The sequence below is a fragment of the Populus euphratica genome, unplaced genomic scaffold (assembly GCF_000495115.2).
Source record: "Populus euphratica unplaced genomic scaffold, PopEup_1.0 scaffold22.1, whole genome shotgun sequence".
NCBI lineage: Eukaryota > Viridiplantae > Streptophyta > Magnoliopsida > Malpighiales > Salicaceae > Populus > Populus euphratica.
Window position 1 is genome coordinate 59,055 of NW_011499863.1, and position 21,296 is coordinate 80,350.

Sequence of the window (21,296 nt, forward strand, 5' to 3'; positions counted from 1 at the left end):
CCAAGTGAAGTTTACCAGCTAGCACTCTAAGATGAGTTGTAACCAATAAGATCACATGGTGGGTGACATATCAGAAAGAAGCTGCTCGTGGGACCCCAAGAATTTTAGGGTACTATGAATGATACCAGCAGCAGAGGCTACTTGGAGATTGGGAGTTAACCTTCAAGAACCATAAACCAAATATGGGTGGATGGGGCATTAGGGCTAGAAAGGCTGTTTGGATCATGTTACACAAAAGCATCAGAACCAACTGGAAAAGGAGCAATATTGATTTTTTTGTTTTAACACTGCTCACTCTTACATTGACAAGTATATTAAACTCATTAATTCAACACGCAACTTGTCTTCAGTTTCTATATAAATAGCTCATCAGCATTGCCAAGCGATACAACATTACCTAGAATTTCCATTGAGAAACACTGCCATTGTTTGTTGAGGGAGACAGAATTGTAATTGTCTTTCTTAATTTTGTAGTGGTGGAGAGATGGCCTTGCACTTGACATGGGTTTTTGGTTTTGGTCTTTTAGGTAGAAATCATTACAAGTCCCTTCTTTTTTTGTTCTTCTGTGCTTCTCCATTACTTCTCGTTTTCTATGCAGGTGACATTTACATAACAAACTACTCATACATGCAAAACAGCTCTTACATGTATTTTCTTGCTTCCTCTAGATTATTAATTCTGTAAGAGTTTTCATCAACTATATATGAAATAACTATCCATATATATAAAAGAAAAATTGTAGGAGTTTGCAAAAATCATTTGTTTTTGGTAAGAACAACCATTTACTAGGGAAGCTAATATACATTTTCTTTTCTTTTTTCTCTGTCAATGTAGGCAACATCATCTCTTGTTTGGTCTGCCTTGCTCCTCTGTAAGTCCTTGCCTTGAAATCTTACTATAGTCTCTAGTTTTTAGGTTTTCTTAATTTGATTATATCTTCATCTCTTTTAGCTGCGAATTAACAAGGAATAATGATATCACAGGCCAACATTTTATCGAATTTGCAAGAAGAAGACAAGCCAAGGGTTCCACTCTATCCCTTATGTGATTGCACTATTTAGTGCCATGCTTTGGCTATTCTATGCACTTTACAAGGAGGATGCCCTCCTTCTAATCACCATCAATTCTTTCACCTTTTTCATGGAGATAGGCTACATTTTTATGTACCTTTTCTATGCCACGAAGAAGGATAAAGTACATCCCATGAACACTACTTTCCCTTACTCTTACATCCCTTTTTATATAATAACATCGATTTATTAATTGAGCTCAATTTGGTGCAGATTCTGACATTCAAACTTCTCCTATTGTTCAATGTTTTCGGGTTCGGTCTCATCTGTGTACTGACTCGCTTCCTAACACAACGCCAAAAACGTGTCCAAGTTCTTGGATGGATTTGCATGACATTTTCTCTATGCGTTTTTGTTGCACCACTTTTCATTGTGGTGAGTAACTTGAGCCAGCAAAACACAAATTTCTGACCGATCTTGAACATCTTTTTTCCCAATACTTGCTTGAATTTTGCAGAGAAAAGTTATAAAAACGAAGAGCGTGGAGTTCATGCCTTTTTCTTTATCATTCTTCCTCACTTTGAGCGCTGTCATGTGGTTCTTCTATGGCTTTCTAAAGAAAGACCAGTTTGTTGCTGTAAGTGATCACATATTTACAAGTACATGAGACACCAAACTTTTCATTTAATGAGTTTTTTTGGCATCAACATTTCTTCTGTTTTTCATCAACAGGTTCCAAACATACTGGGGCTTCTCTTTGGTATTCTCCAGATGGTGCTTTATATGATCTATAGGAACTCCAAGAAAGTTGTGGTGGTGGAGCCTAAACTTCAATTAGACATATCTGAACATGTTGTGGACCTTGAAAAGTTTGGAGCAACAATCTGCTCCGAGATAGCTACAGGGATTCCAAAGCTGAATGATGGTGGAGATTGAATTATTGAAGAGCAAAATGCCAGGGAACAGACCATGAAAATCATGAAAGCCATGGATGTCACCAACAAACTTTAGCAGCTGCAATTGAGTGTTATTACAATTTGCATGTAACTATATCTATCTATTCCAAAGCTGAATGATGGTGGAGATTGAAATATTGAAGATCAAAATGCCAAGGAACAGACCATGAAAATCATAAAAGCCATGGATGTCACCAACAAGCTTTAGCAGCTTCAATTGAGTGTTATTACAATTTGCATGTAGCAATATCTATATGTGCATGCAACTATATCTATATGTGCATGCATGTGGTCGGTCCTTAATTATGTGATCAGTGTCCGTTTGGTCTGTCTTCGTGCAATTAAATTAAGCTTCGTGTCAATGATCTCTCCCCTAGATTAGTGTCCATCATTTCGGGTGGTGATCAGTCGTCGAAGACTCCGCCTCTAGATTCATGTAATTAATTTATGCTTGTTGAAGAAAATATTCATATAAATTAATCAATCTGTCATTATTTATGTTTAATAATTAATCAATGGAATGTAACTCGTGCCATGGCCTTTGTTTGCTGCTCTATTTTACTCTCAACCAATCTGGCTCTTCTATATATAAATATATCTAAATTCTTTTAACGTAAATGAGTTTTTAGCTCTGCATTCATTTTCAGCTTTTCAAAATGTCTCAAATTCAAGTATCTCTTTAAGTTGAAATAAAAAAATACGATCAAAAAGAAAGAAAAAAGGTAAAAAAGAAGAAGAGACGGATGCAATCAAGTTATATAATGCCTGATATACGAAGATGTGGTCTTCTAGTTGGAAGTCCTGAATTGGGCGAGGAATGGAAACGGGATCTAATATTAGGCGAAAATTAAACCATGGCAAAGCTCATCCTCCCTAATTTAATGATGATTGTTAATTATGTTTTAATATTGTTAATGTGGGCAAACATTTTAGCTTGAATTGCCCACAATAAAAATATTAGACATTCATATTCTCTCACCTTAGTGTTATTAGGTTATGCTTACCAAAAGATATAAACAATCCTTATTATATATATTTTTTAAATAAAATGTTATAATAACTATGTTTTTTTATAGATTTATTTTATGCATCTTATTTACCATTTAAATTTTCTTTGTGAGCTTATTCACGAGTTATATATTATCGTTGGATATTCAACGAATTAAAATTGAACTCTAAATTAAAAATCTTGCAACTTAATAATTATTTATATATTTATTTTATTAAAAGCTTGATCTAAGTTGATTTCTAAAACTGAAAAACCCATCAACTTAAATGTTAAAAATCAAATTTAATCCAAGCATGAAAGACTCATTTTTTACCTAGTTTTGAAGTTAAAAATATTATATTCAATTTCTAAAATTAAAAAACATAGAAACTTAATTGTTAAAACTCAAGCTTTGATCAAAATCTATTACTAACTTGATAAAAATTCTTAGACTTATTATAAAACTCATTTTAAAATTTTAAAATTTATGTTAGAATCATATTAATTCCTAAAATTAGAAGCCCGTCTAACCATTAAAAACCCAAATTTAAATCATGACATGACACAAACTAAATGAAAAATTGATGATGCTAATTTTTTTTTAATAAAAAGTTGTACACAATAACAAATGAAGCGTTGAATAAATATATTGCACACCAATCCTCCTCCTCCTAAACCTATCGCATGATATTGATTTTGATATTGTTTCACCGTGAAAATATTTCCATAACGGCATTATATATCGGGGTTGCCACGTCACAACGCGGACCCAACCCTTCAAATATTCATAACCGTTCATAATAAATCATCAACCACTTAAAAATAAAAAATATATATTTTATCACAAAACTCAAAAACATGTTAAAAACTATTTAAATTTTCATTTGGGATTTGAAAGCGGCCTCCAAGAGCTGTTGGGGTCGCCTAAAAGGTAAAAACTACTGAGATAGACGATGGACAATGTTGACGCGTGACCGTCACGAGCTGGCGTGCTGGGGAGACTACCAATGCTTGGATCCACGCTTTGGTGAGGACTGCTGCACGTGACCAGATGGATCAGGCGCACCTCCTCCTTGTCTTCGATTCTACGCCGGCGGCGAGCTTTACCGCCATTTCAGAAGGGAGATTAGGCCACTTGACGTAGTTTAAACCTTTTTTGCTCTTGCTCTTCCTCCTCCTCTTGGTTGGGCTCTAGTTGTAGTGGCCGATCTGGTGGAATTAAAAAAGAAAAGAAACGGGTCTGAGGGGGTCGGTAGTGGCTGCTGGCGCGTGGTGCTATCATGACGAGAGGCATGATGAGAGCTGGCTGGTGATGGAGGTTTTGGGTGGTGTTAGGTCTTGGATATTGAAAATAATTTTTTAAAAATAAAAAGTATATTATTTTAATATATTTTTAAATAAAATATATTTTAAAAAATAGCTACATTAATATTTTCAAACAATTAGAAAAAAGAGAAGGGCTGTACGTTTAGTCGTGTTCTCTTTATTTTTCATTTATTTCTTCTATTTTTCTCTCTTCTTTTTCTTTAACTCTAATTTTTTTTTTCTCCTTTATTTTCTTTCACTCAATTTTTTCCACCAAGTCACTAGGTAAATTTAAGGACGTACCAAGTCACTAGGTAGAAAGGCTCAGTCATTCTTGGATTCTTAGTTTAGTTTATTTCTGTATTTTAAAAGGATTTTTTAAAAATTTAATTTTTTTATTTTTTATTTATTTTAAATTAATATATTTTTAGTATTTTTAAATTATTTTGATATGTTGATATCAAAAATAATTTTTAAAAAATAAAAAAATATTAATATATATTTTAACACAAAAAATTATTTAAAAAATAATTATAACCACGCTCTGAAACAATCTAATTTATTTAAAAGACTATTGCTACACATAATTTTTTTACACATATATTTTACACATATATTTATTAATTTAAATATAAAATCTATTTTATAAAAAAACTCATAAAATTATAATTAAATTTAATCATTCCGTCAATCCAATCTAATGTAATTGTAAAAAGTATAGGTTTTTTCCTATGAATTCTCAATTTGTAAATATCGAAGTTGTCAATGAATTCCAAATCCATGGTTTTGCAAATACAGCTTTAGCAATCCAAGTTTAAGTTATTTTAATGTTAGTACGTAGTTTTTTATATTAATTATGTATTTTTTTAAATAAAAAAAATTTAAACTTAAAATTTATATATTTTTATTACTCGGATGATAAAAAATTATTTTAATAAAAAAACTTTAATTTTATATAAGTATCACTCAAATATAAAATTATTTAACTTTTAGCTTGAAATTATTCTTTAACATCATTGCAATTTTAATAATTGAGCACCAAAGAATTTAAAAAGCACAACCCTCACTCTCACCTAACATAAGATTTTATTGATTATATTTGCTGATAAAAAATTGCTAGGATTTTATTATATCTCAATATAAATTACATCTAAATACTTGGAATTTCTTTCATGTGGTGAAAAAGCCGAATATTTATATCTCAAATATTCAGAAAATGGCTTTAGTCATACATATGATGAACAGAAAATATTCATTGTTTCAAAAAAAAAAACAGAAAATATTTATTAGAAATGTTTTTATAATCAAAGGACAGCAACCCATCATCTTGTACAGATGGGAAGCAATCTTTAATCGAGTGCCCTGGGGTGGGCCCACCTCCTAAAGACACTGGAAAAATTCCTAATAATTCAGAGACAAGACACCGTTATTGCCTTCTCTTTTTTCTGGAAGCAACAGATCAAACTTTGGACTTTGTGTGAGATAAGGGTAGAGTTACCTCAAAGATGGATGAACTTTGCTGTTCTTTGATTATAGAAACATTTCTTTTGAATAAATTGTTATGAATATTTTCTCTTTTTTTTTAAATAATATTTTCTCTAACAAAATCTTCTAAATCCTAAAAAAATATTAAATTTATTATTTTTATTGTATATATATTTCAAAAAATCTAATAGTTTTGTTATCAAACTTTAAAAGGAATAAGATTTTTTATTTCAATTCCACGAGCTATTTTTATATTTTATATTGAAATAAATATGTGTTCGATATGAAAATAATTATTATGCACCTAGTTGATGAATAATTAACTAAAAAATGATCATGAGAATAAAAAGTTTTTAAATTTAATTGGGTTAATGACATGAGTTGCTAATTTGGCTAAATAATATATTTTAACTCCAGGTTTTTTTTATTATGTTTTGAATTACATGTTTTTATTTTAAATTTTTTCTTTCAACATTAAAGTTATTAGAAATTGAGCATCGTGATTATTTTAATTTATTTTTTATTAAAATTAAACTCATTAATTATGGTTTATCAATGTCGATACAATATATTATTGTCTTGATATTTTTATAAAAAAAATCATCTAATATATTTTAGGTTTTGAATTCATGATTAAATTAATTTTTTCTCTTATAAAACACATTATCAATGCATGGACATTTTGTTTTGGCATTAAAAAAAAAAAGGTTAATTTGACTTGCTTTCTTTTGTTTTTTTTTTTTTTTATGATTATCCAATTCAATGAAAAATTGATTTTAAAAAACACAATTATTAAACATAACTTGATCTATTACCACATATTAATATCAATTATTTAATTAAGTGCATACATATGGTTTTTAATTTGCGATTATAATTTTTTTCTTGGTGCTAAAATAGACATTGTAAATGTTTAGATGTTCATTTTTCGTGCAGAAAACAAAATTATTTAGCCAGTGATTAAATTACAAATCATATAGCTAGTATACTAACATAAATATCTTCCTAGATTTCAAATGAATAACCAATGAGAATATAGTAATTATTCAATGAACATGAAAGATTTTTCATCCCATACTTATATTTAATATATAAAATTAAGGTAAAAAAAAAAAGACCACGTGATTGATTGTTTATAGAATTGGTATTGATTATATAATCATATATTATTTCATTAGTCATATAAAAATTACAATAAATTCAAGTATCTTTGAATTAAGAGTAAATATTATATTGAACCTTTAACTAAAAGATTACAAAAGTTTAATTTATTGCTTAAAACTATTTGATTTTGAAGTTTTAGGAATGGATTAACGTTATCTTGAAAACCAAACTTTAACTTAAGTTAATCCAACCAATAAATTCTATGATTGCCAGGTTTAGTTTCAATTTAAGTTCATAAGAAAAGGTTGGTAATAATTCAAGATGGAAAAACCATGAACACCCCTGGAAATTACAGCACACCATCACACATCAATAAGATAAATTATCTATCGTCCTTTTCAATAGACCTTTAGTATTTCCTTTCTGAGATATGGTGATGAGCGCAGCACGTAATTAGTGCATGATTATCCCATGATTATGCTTTTAGTGGGATTATCATCAATTAATTGACAACCTTTTCGAATGATTATCGGTCGGATGCTTCGAACAAAATGCGATGTGACGCCCATAACATATATATAATTAGATAAGCATCGAGCATAATGGAAAAAAAAAATATAAAACCTCGAACGCATGAAATAAAAACTTTCCTGTAAGATCATGTCTACGAAAATTGAATCAAGAATATTTCAGCAACAGATCCATGATTTTATCCTTCAATGATGAAGTAAGGTAAATAAATAATATTCACTTTTTGTTTCTTATGTTTAAATAAGTAAACAAATTTCCAACATGCAAGTAAAAAATTAAAAAATAATAATAATTTCTAGCTATAAATTAATAGAAAGTTGGGAAATTATTTTAACAAATTCTTTGTTTGCTTCTTTTTTCCTGATTTTTTTCTGAAATATAACCGATATAAAGCTGTCACATGTCTCCCTTCTTTTTAAAAACTAAAATTAATATCAAACCAGGTTGAATATATATATAGTCAAATTGAAACCATAATGATTTTTTTTTTGGGTTAAATATCAGTACTATAGACGCTTGTTTATAATATTATTAAATCACTATACATAGCTCCAGTGTTTTTATAGTAATAAATAAAAAATCAAATGCTGCCAGCAATCGTGATAATGAGGTGGGTATTGTGCCAGCAACATGATTATCTTAAAGAGGCTTCGTTATGGGGAATCTGACAGAAATCGGGAGCATGACGTATATCGTTATAGAGATATAAAGTGGCTGATCCTGATCACAGAGCTGGCATATATACGGGCCACAAGCCTCCAGGTTTCTTGCGATCTTTCTGATATAATTTCTTCGCATACACACTTTTTTTTTTTTTTTTATCTTTCAAAAAGCAAGTGCTAATATCCTTGTACGATAACGACAGTTGCATGAAAATTATTAATAAAATCACTTGGAACCGATCGATTCTTCCAATGTCCACTTAACTCAGGACCAAGAGAATTTTTAACGCACCAAAGTATAACAATTTTTTTAATCTGCGTATGCAGCTCAAGCCAGCTTACTTTTCACCTTATAAGGTCAAAATTTCAAGCTGTGTGTTTTCCGGCAACAAAAGTCATTTCCCTGAAAAACCTTACTCAATTAATTTATACAAACATGATATGCAATAACGAAAGAAGGGCTGATCCCTACCCTCCCCAACTTAATTCCCTACACAAAGAGTTAATAAACTATGCCTTTTCTATCCTCCATTAACAATTATATATTTCTCAAAAGTTCATGCAACGTATTCATCCAAAGGAAAAGAAAAATGCTATGACGTTCACACATCACAAATAAATCTCTTTCTTTTACGATATATTATTTTAATTTCTTAGGGTCCATGAAGCTATTTATCTAAAGGAAATATACTATTATGAGTTTCAACTAAGGCTAGCATTTTATTAAGATGATCTCTACAGGTTGGCATGTAAGTAAATCAGCAAGTTATCTATTGCTCGTCCTCCATATTGCGGATGACAGGAGAAATTGCAATTGTTTTTTTGTCATTTTATGTGCCAAATTAAGCAAGCCAGGCCTTCATCAACAAGACATGCGAGCCTCAGTCTTTCGTAGCTATAATGATGGCCCTGAATAGGGATGCCGAAAGTGAAAAAATGCATGAATGTACTACTTGCTATATGGAATTGATGAATGCCAAAGATGCTCAAAGTGTATATCTGCTGTACTTATGTGGGGTTTTGTCAACTTATTAGTATGTGCTCATTGCTCTTGTTTTAGTTGAATCCACTTGATCATAGATACTTTCCCCTCTCAAGTAAGTTGCTTTAGCTTTTGTTCTTCCACTACCGATTGAGTTTTTATCCATCGTATCGCAGTGCAAGAGTCCCTGGAAACAAATCAGACAAGAAAAAAAGGAGTACATCTAAATCCGAATAGTGGAGAATATGTACATTCTAGGAGTACTATGCTAGTGTCAAACGACTGGACAGTAAACACGGTCCAATTTAGTGGCCCATAAATGTACTATTTCACTGTGTAAAAGTTGGCCCTTTTCGTTGAGTAACGATAATATCTTCCGGAAAAAAATTAATTTAATATTTTTTTAAAGTAAAATATACTTTTAAAACTCAACATCCAAATAGTTTTAACCACAATATCAAATAATTCTTAAATAAAATGGGCAGCTCCATCCCATCTTACACAGTTCAAAATAAATTAGGGTTTGTTTTCTCGTCCCTCAAGTTCTTAGGAAATATTTTGGTATCTTTAATGGGATCATGGGGTGGATTCCACTCTCACGCAGTCTCATATAAATGGCTTCCCACCAGCACTGGATGAAGGTGGGTTTCCCCAAGCCTTGATATTTAATTATATAAACACAGTGAACAATTAATTTCTTGTTGATATTTTCTGCTATATTATTTGAATACTTGAGATTTTCTGATTGATATCACGGCACTAGATCATATCATGCACTACGTGGTGTGTTAAAAATGACAGCCTTTTGTCCATCTAAAAAATTATTAATTTTGACACTTTCCCGTTAGATAAGATGAGATAGGTCTGGATGTCCATTAATTACAGTACTGCTCCCATGTAATGGATTCCTTATGTTTCTCACTTTTCTTTTTTCTTTTTATGGAGATGACAGATCCTCCTTTGGAAAAAGGTGGGATGGACATGGCCTTGAGGTGTGCTGGAAGCTGCAAAATCATCTCTGATTTGGCTTTTATTATATAAAGTTTCAAAACTATAAGCCCGTTAATTAAGTTATATGAGAAATTCATGCACACGTAACACTATTTCTTGTGCTTCATCAGGAGCGAGTTCATGATCCTTGGATCGTGGTGCTTGCCGATCATGTCTCATAAACAACGTGATCCATAAAAAGGAATTTTTATTCTTTTAAAATATAAGATATTGGTCGACTATCTCTATCTTTTCATTTAGTGCTTACGCACAGAAAATACAAAAATATCTTATCAAGTCTTTTCCACTGTCTTACATGGCTGTTTAATGTTTTTTTATCATCCAATCACCAAACAGTAAACAGGGCATCATCCGTTCCATCCCATAATTTCCTCCCCATGCTTCCAGCATCTCTCTCTGTATAAATCTTAGTGAATCATTATGTCGGTTTACTTCAAAAGTATCCTCCAAACAGTCCATTATATATTATATATTAATTTTTAATATATTTTTCAAATCAAATCTTTTTACTTTTGTAATTTTCAGAGACTCTCATTATTTTTTATTTAATTTTAATTAATTTGAATAAAATAATAAAATTTTAACTTATAACCTTTTAATCATGATCAAAAATATAATATCATATAAAATAATTATTTTAATTCAAAAACTTAAATATGTAGATAAGATTTAAGATATTATTTATATTAATATTTAATCCAAACTAATATATTAAATCTTTGGTTGCAAAGCAAAGTTTGAAGGGTTTTTTAAAGCGTTAATTAATTAACTTTTATTTCATTCTAACATAAAAAAACCCTGCCTTTTAACATTATTATTTTTTATATTATCTCCCTTTACTATAGTAGCCCATATTTATAACACGAGGGTTTATCAAAAAAAATTTAATTTATAATCTATTAAAGAATATTAAAGAACTAATTTAATCTAAAACTTTAAGTTATTATATAAAATTTTAAAATATAATTTGTATTATTCTTTAACATTCTCTAGTGGAAACTCATTAGGATTAAAACTTGTATAGGTCTACACTACTTTGTGCTTAATTTTTTTATCAAATAAATAAGGATGTGAGATTCGAACTTGTAATTGCTTAGTCATCAAAACTCTAATATCATGTTAAAGAACCAATTCAACTTAAAAGTTTAAAGTAATATTATTTTCTAACAATAGATAGAAATGTAGTTCAATGGCAGCTCTTGCGACACATGAAATTAATAAGAAATTTGCTTTCCAAGTACGAGATAAATGTTCTCACTTTAATTATATTATTTATTATGTTTTAGTATAATAGTTTCCATATACATAGCTTTTTATAATTAGAACGAGATTATAGTTGGTAAGAGTAGATTTAGTGGAATGTAAATCAGATTTATTTCTATTTAATAACACAGACTCTGCAGAATAGAAGGATTCAACCAAAGTGACTTGGTATCGAAGCAACACTTTTGAATTTGCATTCCATCACCTGGTCTGTCAGATCTTGTCTTGGTTTTTAGGTTTTTTTTTTAATTGAATTTTTGGCTAGTTTTAGATACATTCGACTCTTGGTTTTTGGTTATTATTTGATTCTTGGTTGTCTATTGAGTTTTGAATTTTCTTCTAATTCCTCTTGTTTTTGTCTGTCACGAAGATGACTTCAAACCATCCTGAATTGTTTAGTGTTCGTTTTACTGGAAAGAATTATTCTGCTTAGGAATTTCAGTTTCAAGCATTTTTCAAGGGGAAAGAACTGTGGGGTCATGTAGATGGTAGCGATCCAGCCCCTATTGACTTGACAAAGTTGCTTCAATGAAAGGTCAAAGATACTTGAGTAATGTCTTGGATTTTAATATATGTTAATCCTCTTATTATTTTTAATCTAAGACCATACAAAACAGTTAAAACCATATAGGAGTATCTGAAGAAGGTTTAAAGAAGGTTTACTATCAAGACAACAATGCTAGATGTTTTCAATTAAAAATGATATCTTTAATTATTCTTAATATAGTCTTTCCATTTAGGATCATTACTCTAGTTTTCAAAATTTATAGGCGGCATACACTGATATTATTTATGCCAAAATACCTACTAAGTCTCTCTTTGTTGTTCAATAGGTTCATGAGCAAGTGAAATTTTTAATGAAATTGCGATATGAATTTAAGATTACCCACTCCAATTTAATGAACCAAGATCTTTTTCCCTCCTTAGATGTTTGTTTTGGGAAATTACTTCGTGAAGAGCAATGTCTCCTTACACAAGACAGTTTCAAACAAGACAATTTAGTTATAGTTGCCTTTGCTGCTCAACGAAAAGGAAATGGTTAGAATATGAGTAATATACAATGCTATAACTGTAAAGAATATAGATATATTACAAATAATTATAGAAAAAAGTTCTGCAATTATTGCAAATAGCAAGGCCATATTATTAAAGAGTGCCCCATTCGTCCTCAAAATCGTATAATAAATGTCATTCAAGCTATGGTGTCTGATAGCCCATTTACGACAGCTGCATCATCTACACTTGCTCATGAAATGGTACAACAGATGATTGTTACAGCTTTTTCAACATCAGGGCTGCAAGGTAACAATCCTAGTTCTTAATTTTAGCTTGCTGATTATACTATCTCAAATTATATGACCAACTCATCTAGTATGCTTAAAAATATGCATGAGTATCATGGTTCATCATAAATTTAGGTTGCTAATGGTAGTCATATCTTCATTACTAAGGTTGGAGATATCACTCCAACTTTCAAGAAAGTTTTTATATCACCAAAGTTGTCTACTAGTCTTATTTTGGTTGGCCAATTGGTGGATAGTAAGTGTGATGTGTATTTTTCTCATAATGATTGTCTTGTGTAGGATCAAGTGTCAGGGAAGGTAATCATGAAGGGGCTTAAAGTTGGGGGATTATTTTTGTTGTATTTTTCCATTCCTCATTGTTAGTCTTTTGTTTGTACAGTTATTCCAAATAAGAGTGAAGTATAGCATAAATATTAATGCTATTTGAATTCTATTATTTTATCTCGGTTGTTGAATTCTAGTTTGTTTGGAAATAAAGCTCAATTTTCATCTTCTGATATTATTTTTTATTGTTCTTTATGTAAATTAAGGAAGAGTAAAACTCTTCATTTTACTTTCCATGAAAGTCGTGTTAACGATGCTTTGATATTATTCATAGTAATGTTTAGGATCCTACACCAATTAATTCTCATGCTCATTACAAGCACTTTGTGATATTTATTGATGATTACAATTGGTTTACTTAGATGTATTTTTTTCATTCAGAATCTGAGGTCCTTTCTATTTTCAAGTCATTTTTTACCTATATTAAAACTCAATTTTCTACTGGTATTAAAATATGATTCGGGTGGGGAATATATGTCATGAATTTCATGATTTTTTACAGTAGAAAGGTATTGCCTCACACTATTCTTGTCCATATACACCACAACAAAATGGGGTTGCTAGGCGTAAGAATCGTCATCTTTTGTATGTCACTAAGACCTTATTATTTGAGTCATCTGTACCTTTTAAATTCTGGATTAAAGCCTTTTCTACTGCAGTTTATCTAATCAATCAATTGCCATCTTAGGTGTTAAATTTTGATTCCCCATACTATCGTCTCCATAATATGTCTCCCAGCTATTATGATTTGTATACTTTTAGTTGTGTTTGCTTTGTTCATTTGCCTCCTCATGAATGACACAGACTTTCTGCTCAGTCTGCTAAAGGTGTATGTCTTGGTTATAATGTTTCTCACAAAGGTTTTGTTTGTTATGAGAACTATAACAAATTTTATATTTATAAAAATGTTGTTTTCTTTTAAAATCAATATTATTCTTTGCTAATGTCAATCCTCTTATGTTGCTCCTATTTTTCCTCATTTTGAGGTTGTGTCATCTTTTGAGAGGTTCTAACCTGGAATTGTGTATGAAAGAGATCAACCAACTTTGCCCTTTCTTGAGATTGATCCAATACATGATACTACTTATGAGCTTGCTCTTCGCCACTCTCATCCTCCTGATTGATATGGTTTTTCTACTACTCTATCCACTACTAATGTTATATCATGTTACTCACATACTATACAACATGAGTGTTGGTAGAAAGCAAAGCAAGAGGAACTTCATGCTCTTCAGGATAATCATACACGAAATCTTATTTCTTGTCCTCCTATTATTACCTAAACTGGGTCTAAATGGGTATACTTGATTAAGTTTCGCTCTAATGGAACTCTTTATAAGCGTATGGTGTTCATTATAAGGAAATTTTTGCTCCTGTCACTAAAATAACTATAGCGCGCATTATTATTGTCATTGCTGCTTCCCAAGATTGGCCATTTTATCTGATGGACTTCAAAAATACTTTTCTCCATGGTGATTTTAAAGAGGATATTTATATGACACCTCCATTTGGTTTATTTTTATCATCTACATCAGTTGTGTGTAAGTTGAAGTGGTCCTTGTACAGTTTAAAATAAGCTCCCCGAGCATGGTTTGATAAATTTTGCTCTACCTTGTTTCACTTCTCTTTTATGCAAAAGCAAATATGATTCCTTTTTGTTTTTTTGCAAAACATCTACTAGTTTTATTCTTCTATAAGTTTATATAGATGACATTGTCATTGTTAGCATTGATTTTTTATTGATTAACAACTTCCAACACCATCTTTAAGATTGTTTTCACATGAAGGACCTTGGTTCTCTTATTTACTTCTTAGGATTAGAAGTTCATTCTTCATCTTTTGATGTATTTTTGCATCAATATATATATGCTCAGGACATGATTGCTTTGGCTGGTCTTCAAGATTCTTCTCTGGTGGATACTTTTCAGGAGGTGAATGATAAGTTTCAACGTGAAGTTGGCAATCTTCTTCCTTATCCAACTTTATATCGGCAATTAGTTTGTAGCTTGAATTATCTTATTATTACTCGACCTGATATATATATATATATATATTATAGTCCAACAAGTCAATCAAGTCATGCAATCTCCTCGTCATTTATATTTGGTGGTTGTTCGTCATATTATTCAATATCTACTTGGCTCTTCTAGTCGTGGTCTCTTCTATCTAGCTGGTTCTTCTATCCATCTTATTGCTTTAAGTAATGCTGATTAGACAGGATGTCCTGATACACATCACTCTGTCACGGGTTGGTGTAAGTTTCTTGGTAATTCCTTAATATCTTGGAAGAGTAAGAAACAAGATCGCGTTTCCAAATCTTCGACTAAGTTTGAATATAGAGCAATGTTGGCTGCTTCCTCTGAGATTGTTTGGCTTTATTGTTTACTTGTAGAAATTGGATTTCTCTAACCTATTCCTAATCTTCTTTATGCTGACAACACCAGTGCTATTCAGATTGCTACCAATCCTGTTTTCCATTAGCGTACCAAATATATCAAAATGGATTGTCCTTGTATTTGCGAAGTCATGAATGCTAATGTTATTTCTCTCCCATATATTTCTACTAATCTTTAAATTGTTGATGTATTTACCAAATCAATGATTCACCAATGCCATCAGTTTCTAGTTGGTGAATTGATGCTTCTTGATCACCCAACATCAATTTAAGGGGGATGTTAATATAGTAGTTTCCATATACATAGTTACTATTTATATCACAACAATAGCTATAAAAATTTGTGTAATCATAGTATAAATAACTTTCTATAATTAGGCCGAGATTATAGTTGGTAGGAGCAGATTTGGTGGAATGTAAATCAGATTTGTTTTTATTTAATAAAAAAAACTCTATAAAGTAGAGACATTAAGCTAAAGTGACTTTATAGATGTCACTTCTAAGATATCAGTTGCCTTGGTATTCACCGATCACAAAAATTCCTTTCTCTACTTTATGTTAAATGTTGTTTTTTAAATTTTTTATGTTGGATGTTGTTTGCGTTGCAAATATAATATAAGAATTGTTATTAAATTGGGTAATGCTAATATGCACTTCACTTATATTAGTATTGCCCGATTAATTTAACAAATTAATTTATAATTTTAATTAAAATTTATTAGTTTTTATTTAAAAAATTAAAATAACACACATATATATAAAGCTTAGATTAATTTGAATCATTACTAGGTTCACCTATGTTATTTTAATAACTATAAAATAGGTCCTTTTCTTATAATTTCCCTAAAAGTAATCATTGGAAAGGAGTAATTAATTAACACGAACATTCAAATCAAACATAACATGAATATATAACTTATTATATAACAATTCTCCAGCTTATCTGTCCAAATTAGGGTGACGCAAAAAGGTTATTTCCGAATAATTTAATACGTTAGAGAGACACAAAATATAGATTTTTATTCAAGTTCTTTAGTAAATATGAAATATTACAAATGGATTGGGAGAGACAGAGGAGACAGAATATTTTACATGAATATTCTTGCGAAGAGATTCATAACATGAGGCGTTAATTAATAAAGGAAGACATAAAAAAGAGCAAGGCACGACCACAACATTAATATACACAATTATATACAAAATTTAGTGCACGCGTCCATTGATCAGTACGTAAATGTATTAAATCTTGTTGGTGGCATTCGTGATTTCCTGGGTTTGCTTGGTTAGTTCCTTGGCAATTTGATCTTCAAATACAACTTTCCCACTAGCATTCAGCTGTGGTATCACAATGTTTATCTCAGAGCAGATTGCTGTGCCCAACTTTCTAATGTCTACAATGTGTTCATGAGATAAATCCTGAAGTTTAGGCTCCACCACCAAAATTTTCATGGGCTTCCTATAGATTACGTATAGGACCATCTGGATGATACCAAATAAAAACCCCAATATGTTTGGAACCTGTTGAGGTAGCCGGAAAGGAAGAAATGTTAATTATAAATAAATAAAAGCATAAGTGTCAAGTTGGTGTTTTTATTGATTTTCCTCCTTTTTTTTTATACGAAAAAAACTTTTATGGAAATTCCATATTGAACTTACAGCAACAAAGTGGTCTTTCTTTAGATAGCCATAGAAGAACCACATGACTGCACTCAAAGTGAGGAAGAAAGACAAGGAAAAAGGCATGAACTCCACGCTCTTTGTTTTTATAACTTCTCTCTGAAAGATTCAATCAAGTATTAGGAAAAAAAATATATGCCAGAATTGAAATTTGAGTTGCGTACTCAAATTACTCACCACAATGAAAAGAGGGGCAACAAACACGCATAAAGAAAATATCATGCAAATCCATCCAAGAACTTGGACACGTTTTTGGCCTTGTGTAAGGAATAGAGTTAGTAAACATATGAGACCGAACCCAAAACTATTGAACAGGAGGAGAAGTTTGAAGGTGAGAATCTGCACCAAATAAATTTCTTCATATTAGTACGCCAATAATGTGAGAAGGGTTTTAAGAAATAAGAGATCAGGTGAAAGTAGGCATACATACTTTGTCTTTCTTGGTGGCATAGAGAAGGTAGACAACAATATAGCCGAACTCCATGAAAAAGGCAAACGTATTGATGGTGATGAGAAGGATGGCATCCTCACTAAAAATTGCATAGAACAGCCAAAGCATTGCACTGAATAGTGCGATCACATATGGAATAGATTGAAACCCTTCGCTTGTTTTCTTCTTGTAAATTTGATAAAATGTTGGCCTGTGATATGGATGATCAATTCTCACTAGTTAGTGAAATGAATAGCGCTCGTAGATGGTAATAATACAAAAGTACGTAGAGAATAATGTTTGCAGAGAGAAAGACTTACAAAGGAGCAAGACAGACCAGGCAGGAGATGAGGTTGCCTGTATAACATTGGCAGCAAAAAAGAAAACCAAAAAAACATCAACGTAAATTCGTCTGCGAGTTGTAGAAAAGAAAAGAAAAGAGATCGAAATATTATCCATAATTAAGAAGAATAGAAATTGTGGAGAAGTTAAGAACGAGACGGGACTTGTAATTTATACCTAAAAGACCAAAAGCTAACATCCATGTCAAATGCAGAGCCATCTCTCTACCACAAGAAATTAAGAAATTAAAGTCAATATTCAAGCCTGTCTCTCCGAACTCTCTCAGTGTTTCTCAAGGGAAACTCTTGGTATGTTGTATTCGTGAGCAACGGCTATGAGCTATTTATACAGCAAAGAAGGGAGATGATCATTTAGTCAAGTTGCACTAAAAAATAGTGAATGTAATGTACCAATGTAACTGTGGTTTGTTAAAAGATCAATAAGGAACACTTCCCAGATGATTCTATTGACTTTTGACATCTATTTTTGTAGTCCAAACATGCCTTAAAGCCATAATTCCCTCTATCTATCCCTATTTAGTCCAAACATGCCTTAAATTAATTTTTTTATACTTTCATATTTTGTTTTGAATTGCTAATATTAAAAATAAATTTTAATATATATATATATATATATATATATCAAATAAAAAATACTTTATTAAATAACTGTTATAACATTTTCAATCAGCCTGTAAACATACAATTAAAGTAGCTCCTATTTGTTGATACGGTAAGTACTAGTGGATGCCAAAATTCTCACCAGGCTCTTCTCTGATGTGTCACCCACACGGTCTTAAGGTTTTACAACTCAAGTTTCAGTTCAAGGCGGCTTCTTTGATTCAGGAACACGAATGATCATTTAGAGCTTGCTAGTCAAAGACTATGGAGCTTGCTGTAATGACCAACAATTAATAATTTGAAAATTGGGTTAATCAAATGATCATCTAGAAGAAAACTAATTAATACGTTAACAAAAAACTTATGGGAGAATTTTGATTTTTTTTCCCTTACATTTCTTCTCACAGTAAGTTGAGTTTTTACGTTTAATTAGTTAATGCATCGGATAAGTTCCCAAGTTTTTACGTTCCAAATTTGAGTTTAATTACAGTAAGTTGCTTTTATTGCAAAAGCAGGTCATTAACTAGTAATATAAAATTATAATTAGAACCTTATATTATTTTATTGTTTAAATTTTTGTTTATTGCAGCTATAAATTATATCAATCAAAATCGGCTGAAAATGATTTTTCTATATGTTTTGGTATCTTTAGAAGGGTGGATTCCACTTGCTATGCACTCTATCTAAATTGCTTCCCACCTGCGTTAGAGGACGGGCTTGCATTTCTTTGGTGGGCTTATTTCCAAAAAAAATTATATTGTTATATGTATTTTTGGTTGTTATTATATGCGTTTCTGATTGAGTTCACTGCACTAGCAGCTGATAGCGGACTCAATGATGAAATTATGCTCCTTTTTCTTTCTAAAATCTTGATTGAGCTTGTCTTTCAGATAAGATAAGGTGGGATTTGGCTCTCTGTTTTTTTTTAAGCAAAAGGTTTCATGGCACCAAAAAAAGTGAATTAGAAAAATAAGAATAAAATCTCAACCCAAAAGCTTTATATTGCCAATAAAAATGAAAAAGCTACCTTATTAAAATATCAATAAAAAAAAACCAAATTACAATAAAAAAATTATAAAATTATTAGGTAGCACAAGATGCATAAATAAGACTAGGATATCTAGAACCAGAAAGGACCAAAATAGAAGCACACCTACATCATCATACAACCCCACACTCAAGGTAAAGAAAAGAACGGAAAAGAAAGCATCTTCATTAAAAGAGAAAAATCAGCATAAAAACCATAGCCATAAGCAAAAGTTGAAAGCAGCAGAAGCAGAAACAAAACTCAAACAAAGAAGCAAAGACTATCCCCTATAAAGAGACAAGATAACAAAGGAAACACAAACTTGACAAAACAAACTTTCACCACTAGTAACTCCAAACAAAAATAGACAATAAATAGGTAAAAAAGAACTATTAGACTCAAATCAAAACAATAAATTCACTTTTTCTATGCAGTTCTTATTTATCTAAGTGATTTACCATATGATTAGACTCATGACAAGAATGAAAAAAAGTGATTAAGCCCAAGTATAGAGCCAATCTTTTGGCTGAAGAGAAAAGCTTATGGTGAAACCATGCTCTATTATCCAGATTATTCATCAAACTAATTACATTAGACAAGTTTGATTTAATAATAATATGTGTGTGATACAAAAAAGGGTTAGAGGTTGAGATTTCAATAGCTTTGACAGCAACTTGAAGCTCAATTTCATTAGATTCTAAAAAACCAGTAGCATCAAGAAGATACCAAGAATAATTCCATAATGGTTTTGCAAAACACCACCTATACTTAAGGGTCCATCCACATCCCATTTAAATCTATTGGCTTTAGGGGGAGAGTATATTGATCTTAATAGACCTTTTGTTGATCTTAACATATTTGAAATTGTATAGGAAAAATCAAAATGTATAGCTTTCAGCCACAAACAAAGTCTAGTAATAATAAAAAAGAACTAATAATAATAAGGAAGAATAATGTGTCATACGTAGTCCAAGGTCTTCTGCTTAACGATCACATCATTATAAAGAAGCCAAATAAACTATGAAACTAAAAAAATAGCATAAACCATGCCTTTTCTTTTAGAACTTATCATTGCCTAAAGAATCCCATTAAGAAAAAAAGGTTAACAAGTTATTTGGGCAGCACCACGCTAAACCCCATAAGTTAATGACTATGGACCAAATGATCCATTGATTATGGCAATGCATAAGAATGTGATCAATTGATTCTTCCTCAACTAAACATATAAGACAATTAGTAGTTGAGACATCTAATATACCTCTTATTACCAACACATCATGAGTGTTTATTTAATAAAAGTCATCCAACAAAAGACCTGTATTTTAAGTGGCATAATCCCTTTTCAAATGCTAGCAAAAAAAAAGATAGTATTTATAGAAGGACAAAAGCTTAATAAACCAAGGAGGGATTTAATAATGAATTTATCTATAAAGTTTTTTTTCCATACTAGTCTATCCTCTTTATTTTTATCTAAATTCACTTTCGACAAAATAGCATATAAATGGTCTAATAAACCAAAATTTCTTTCCCACAAAGGTCTAGACCAAGAGAAGTACCAAAACCATTTGTATCTATCCCACACTCCCATCTTGTCAACCTTGCATTTTTATCATTGGATAAGCTAAAAAGGATAGGAAACTAATCTGTCAAACTACCATTATCAACCCAATTATAAAACCAAAATTTGATCCTCTTATCAATATTAACTAACACCACAGATTGATGATTAACAATATTCTACAGCCTATTATATATATTTAACATAGTAGTTAATAGTTTGCAACCATGTACTTTCAGCCCCTGAAATAGTATCTTACGATATAAGTTTGAAGCATTGGAGATTATAAATGCTTTTAATCATATTTTTACACGTGTTAGA

The 21,296-nt window shown here is 30.9% G+C and overlaps 2 protein-coding genes across 3 annotated transcripts; one reads left to right on the forward strand and one right to left on the reverse strand.

Annotated features, from left to right (window-relative positions):
- Positions 1-403: 403 nt before the first annotated feature.
- LOC105125265 (bidirectional sugar transporter SWEET10-like) lies at positions 404-2,204 on the forward strand. 2 transcript variants are annotated; one of them, XM_011025630.1, is made up of 7 exons: positions 404-527; positions 836-872; positions 985-1,195; positions 1,285-1,446; positions 1,529-1,648; positions 1,744-1,950; positions 2,100-2,204. In XM_011025630.1, the coding sequence occupies exons 1-6, from the start codon at positions 485-487 to the stop codon at positions 1,945-1,947; spliced, it is 777 nt and encodes a 258-aa protein (XP_011023932.1). In that variant the 5' UTR covers positions 404-484; the 3' UTR covers positions 1,948-1,950; positions 2,100-2,204. The 2 variants fall into 2 exon arrangements, with proteins under 2 accessions (XP_011023932.1, XP_011023931.1); XM_011025629.1 differs by lacking the exon at positions 2,100-2,204 and having other exon boundaries at positions 1,744-2,066.
- Positions 2,205-16,384: 14,180 nt separating this feature from the next.
- Positions 16,385-18,072, reverse strand: LOC105125267 (bidirectional sugar transporter SWEET10-like). The gene is made up of 6 exons (XM_011025632.1): positions 17,948-18,072; positions 17,749-17,785; positions 17,429-17,639; positions 17,176-17,337; positions 16,978-17,097; positions 16,385-16,839 (listed from the first exon to the last, which is right to left on the reverse strand). The coding sequence occupies exons 1-6, from the start codon at positions 17,988-17,990 to the stop codon at positions 16,561-16,563; spliced, it is 852 nt and encodes a 283-aa protein (XP_011023934.1). The 5' UTR covers positions 17,991-18,072; the 3' UTR covers positions 16,385-16,560.
- Positions 18,073-21,296: the final 3,224 nt, after the last annotated feature.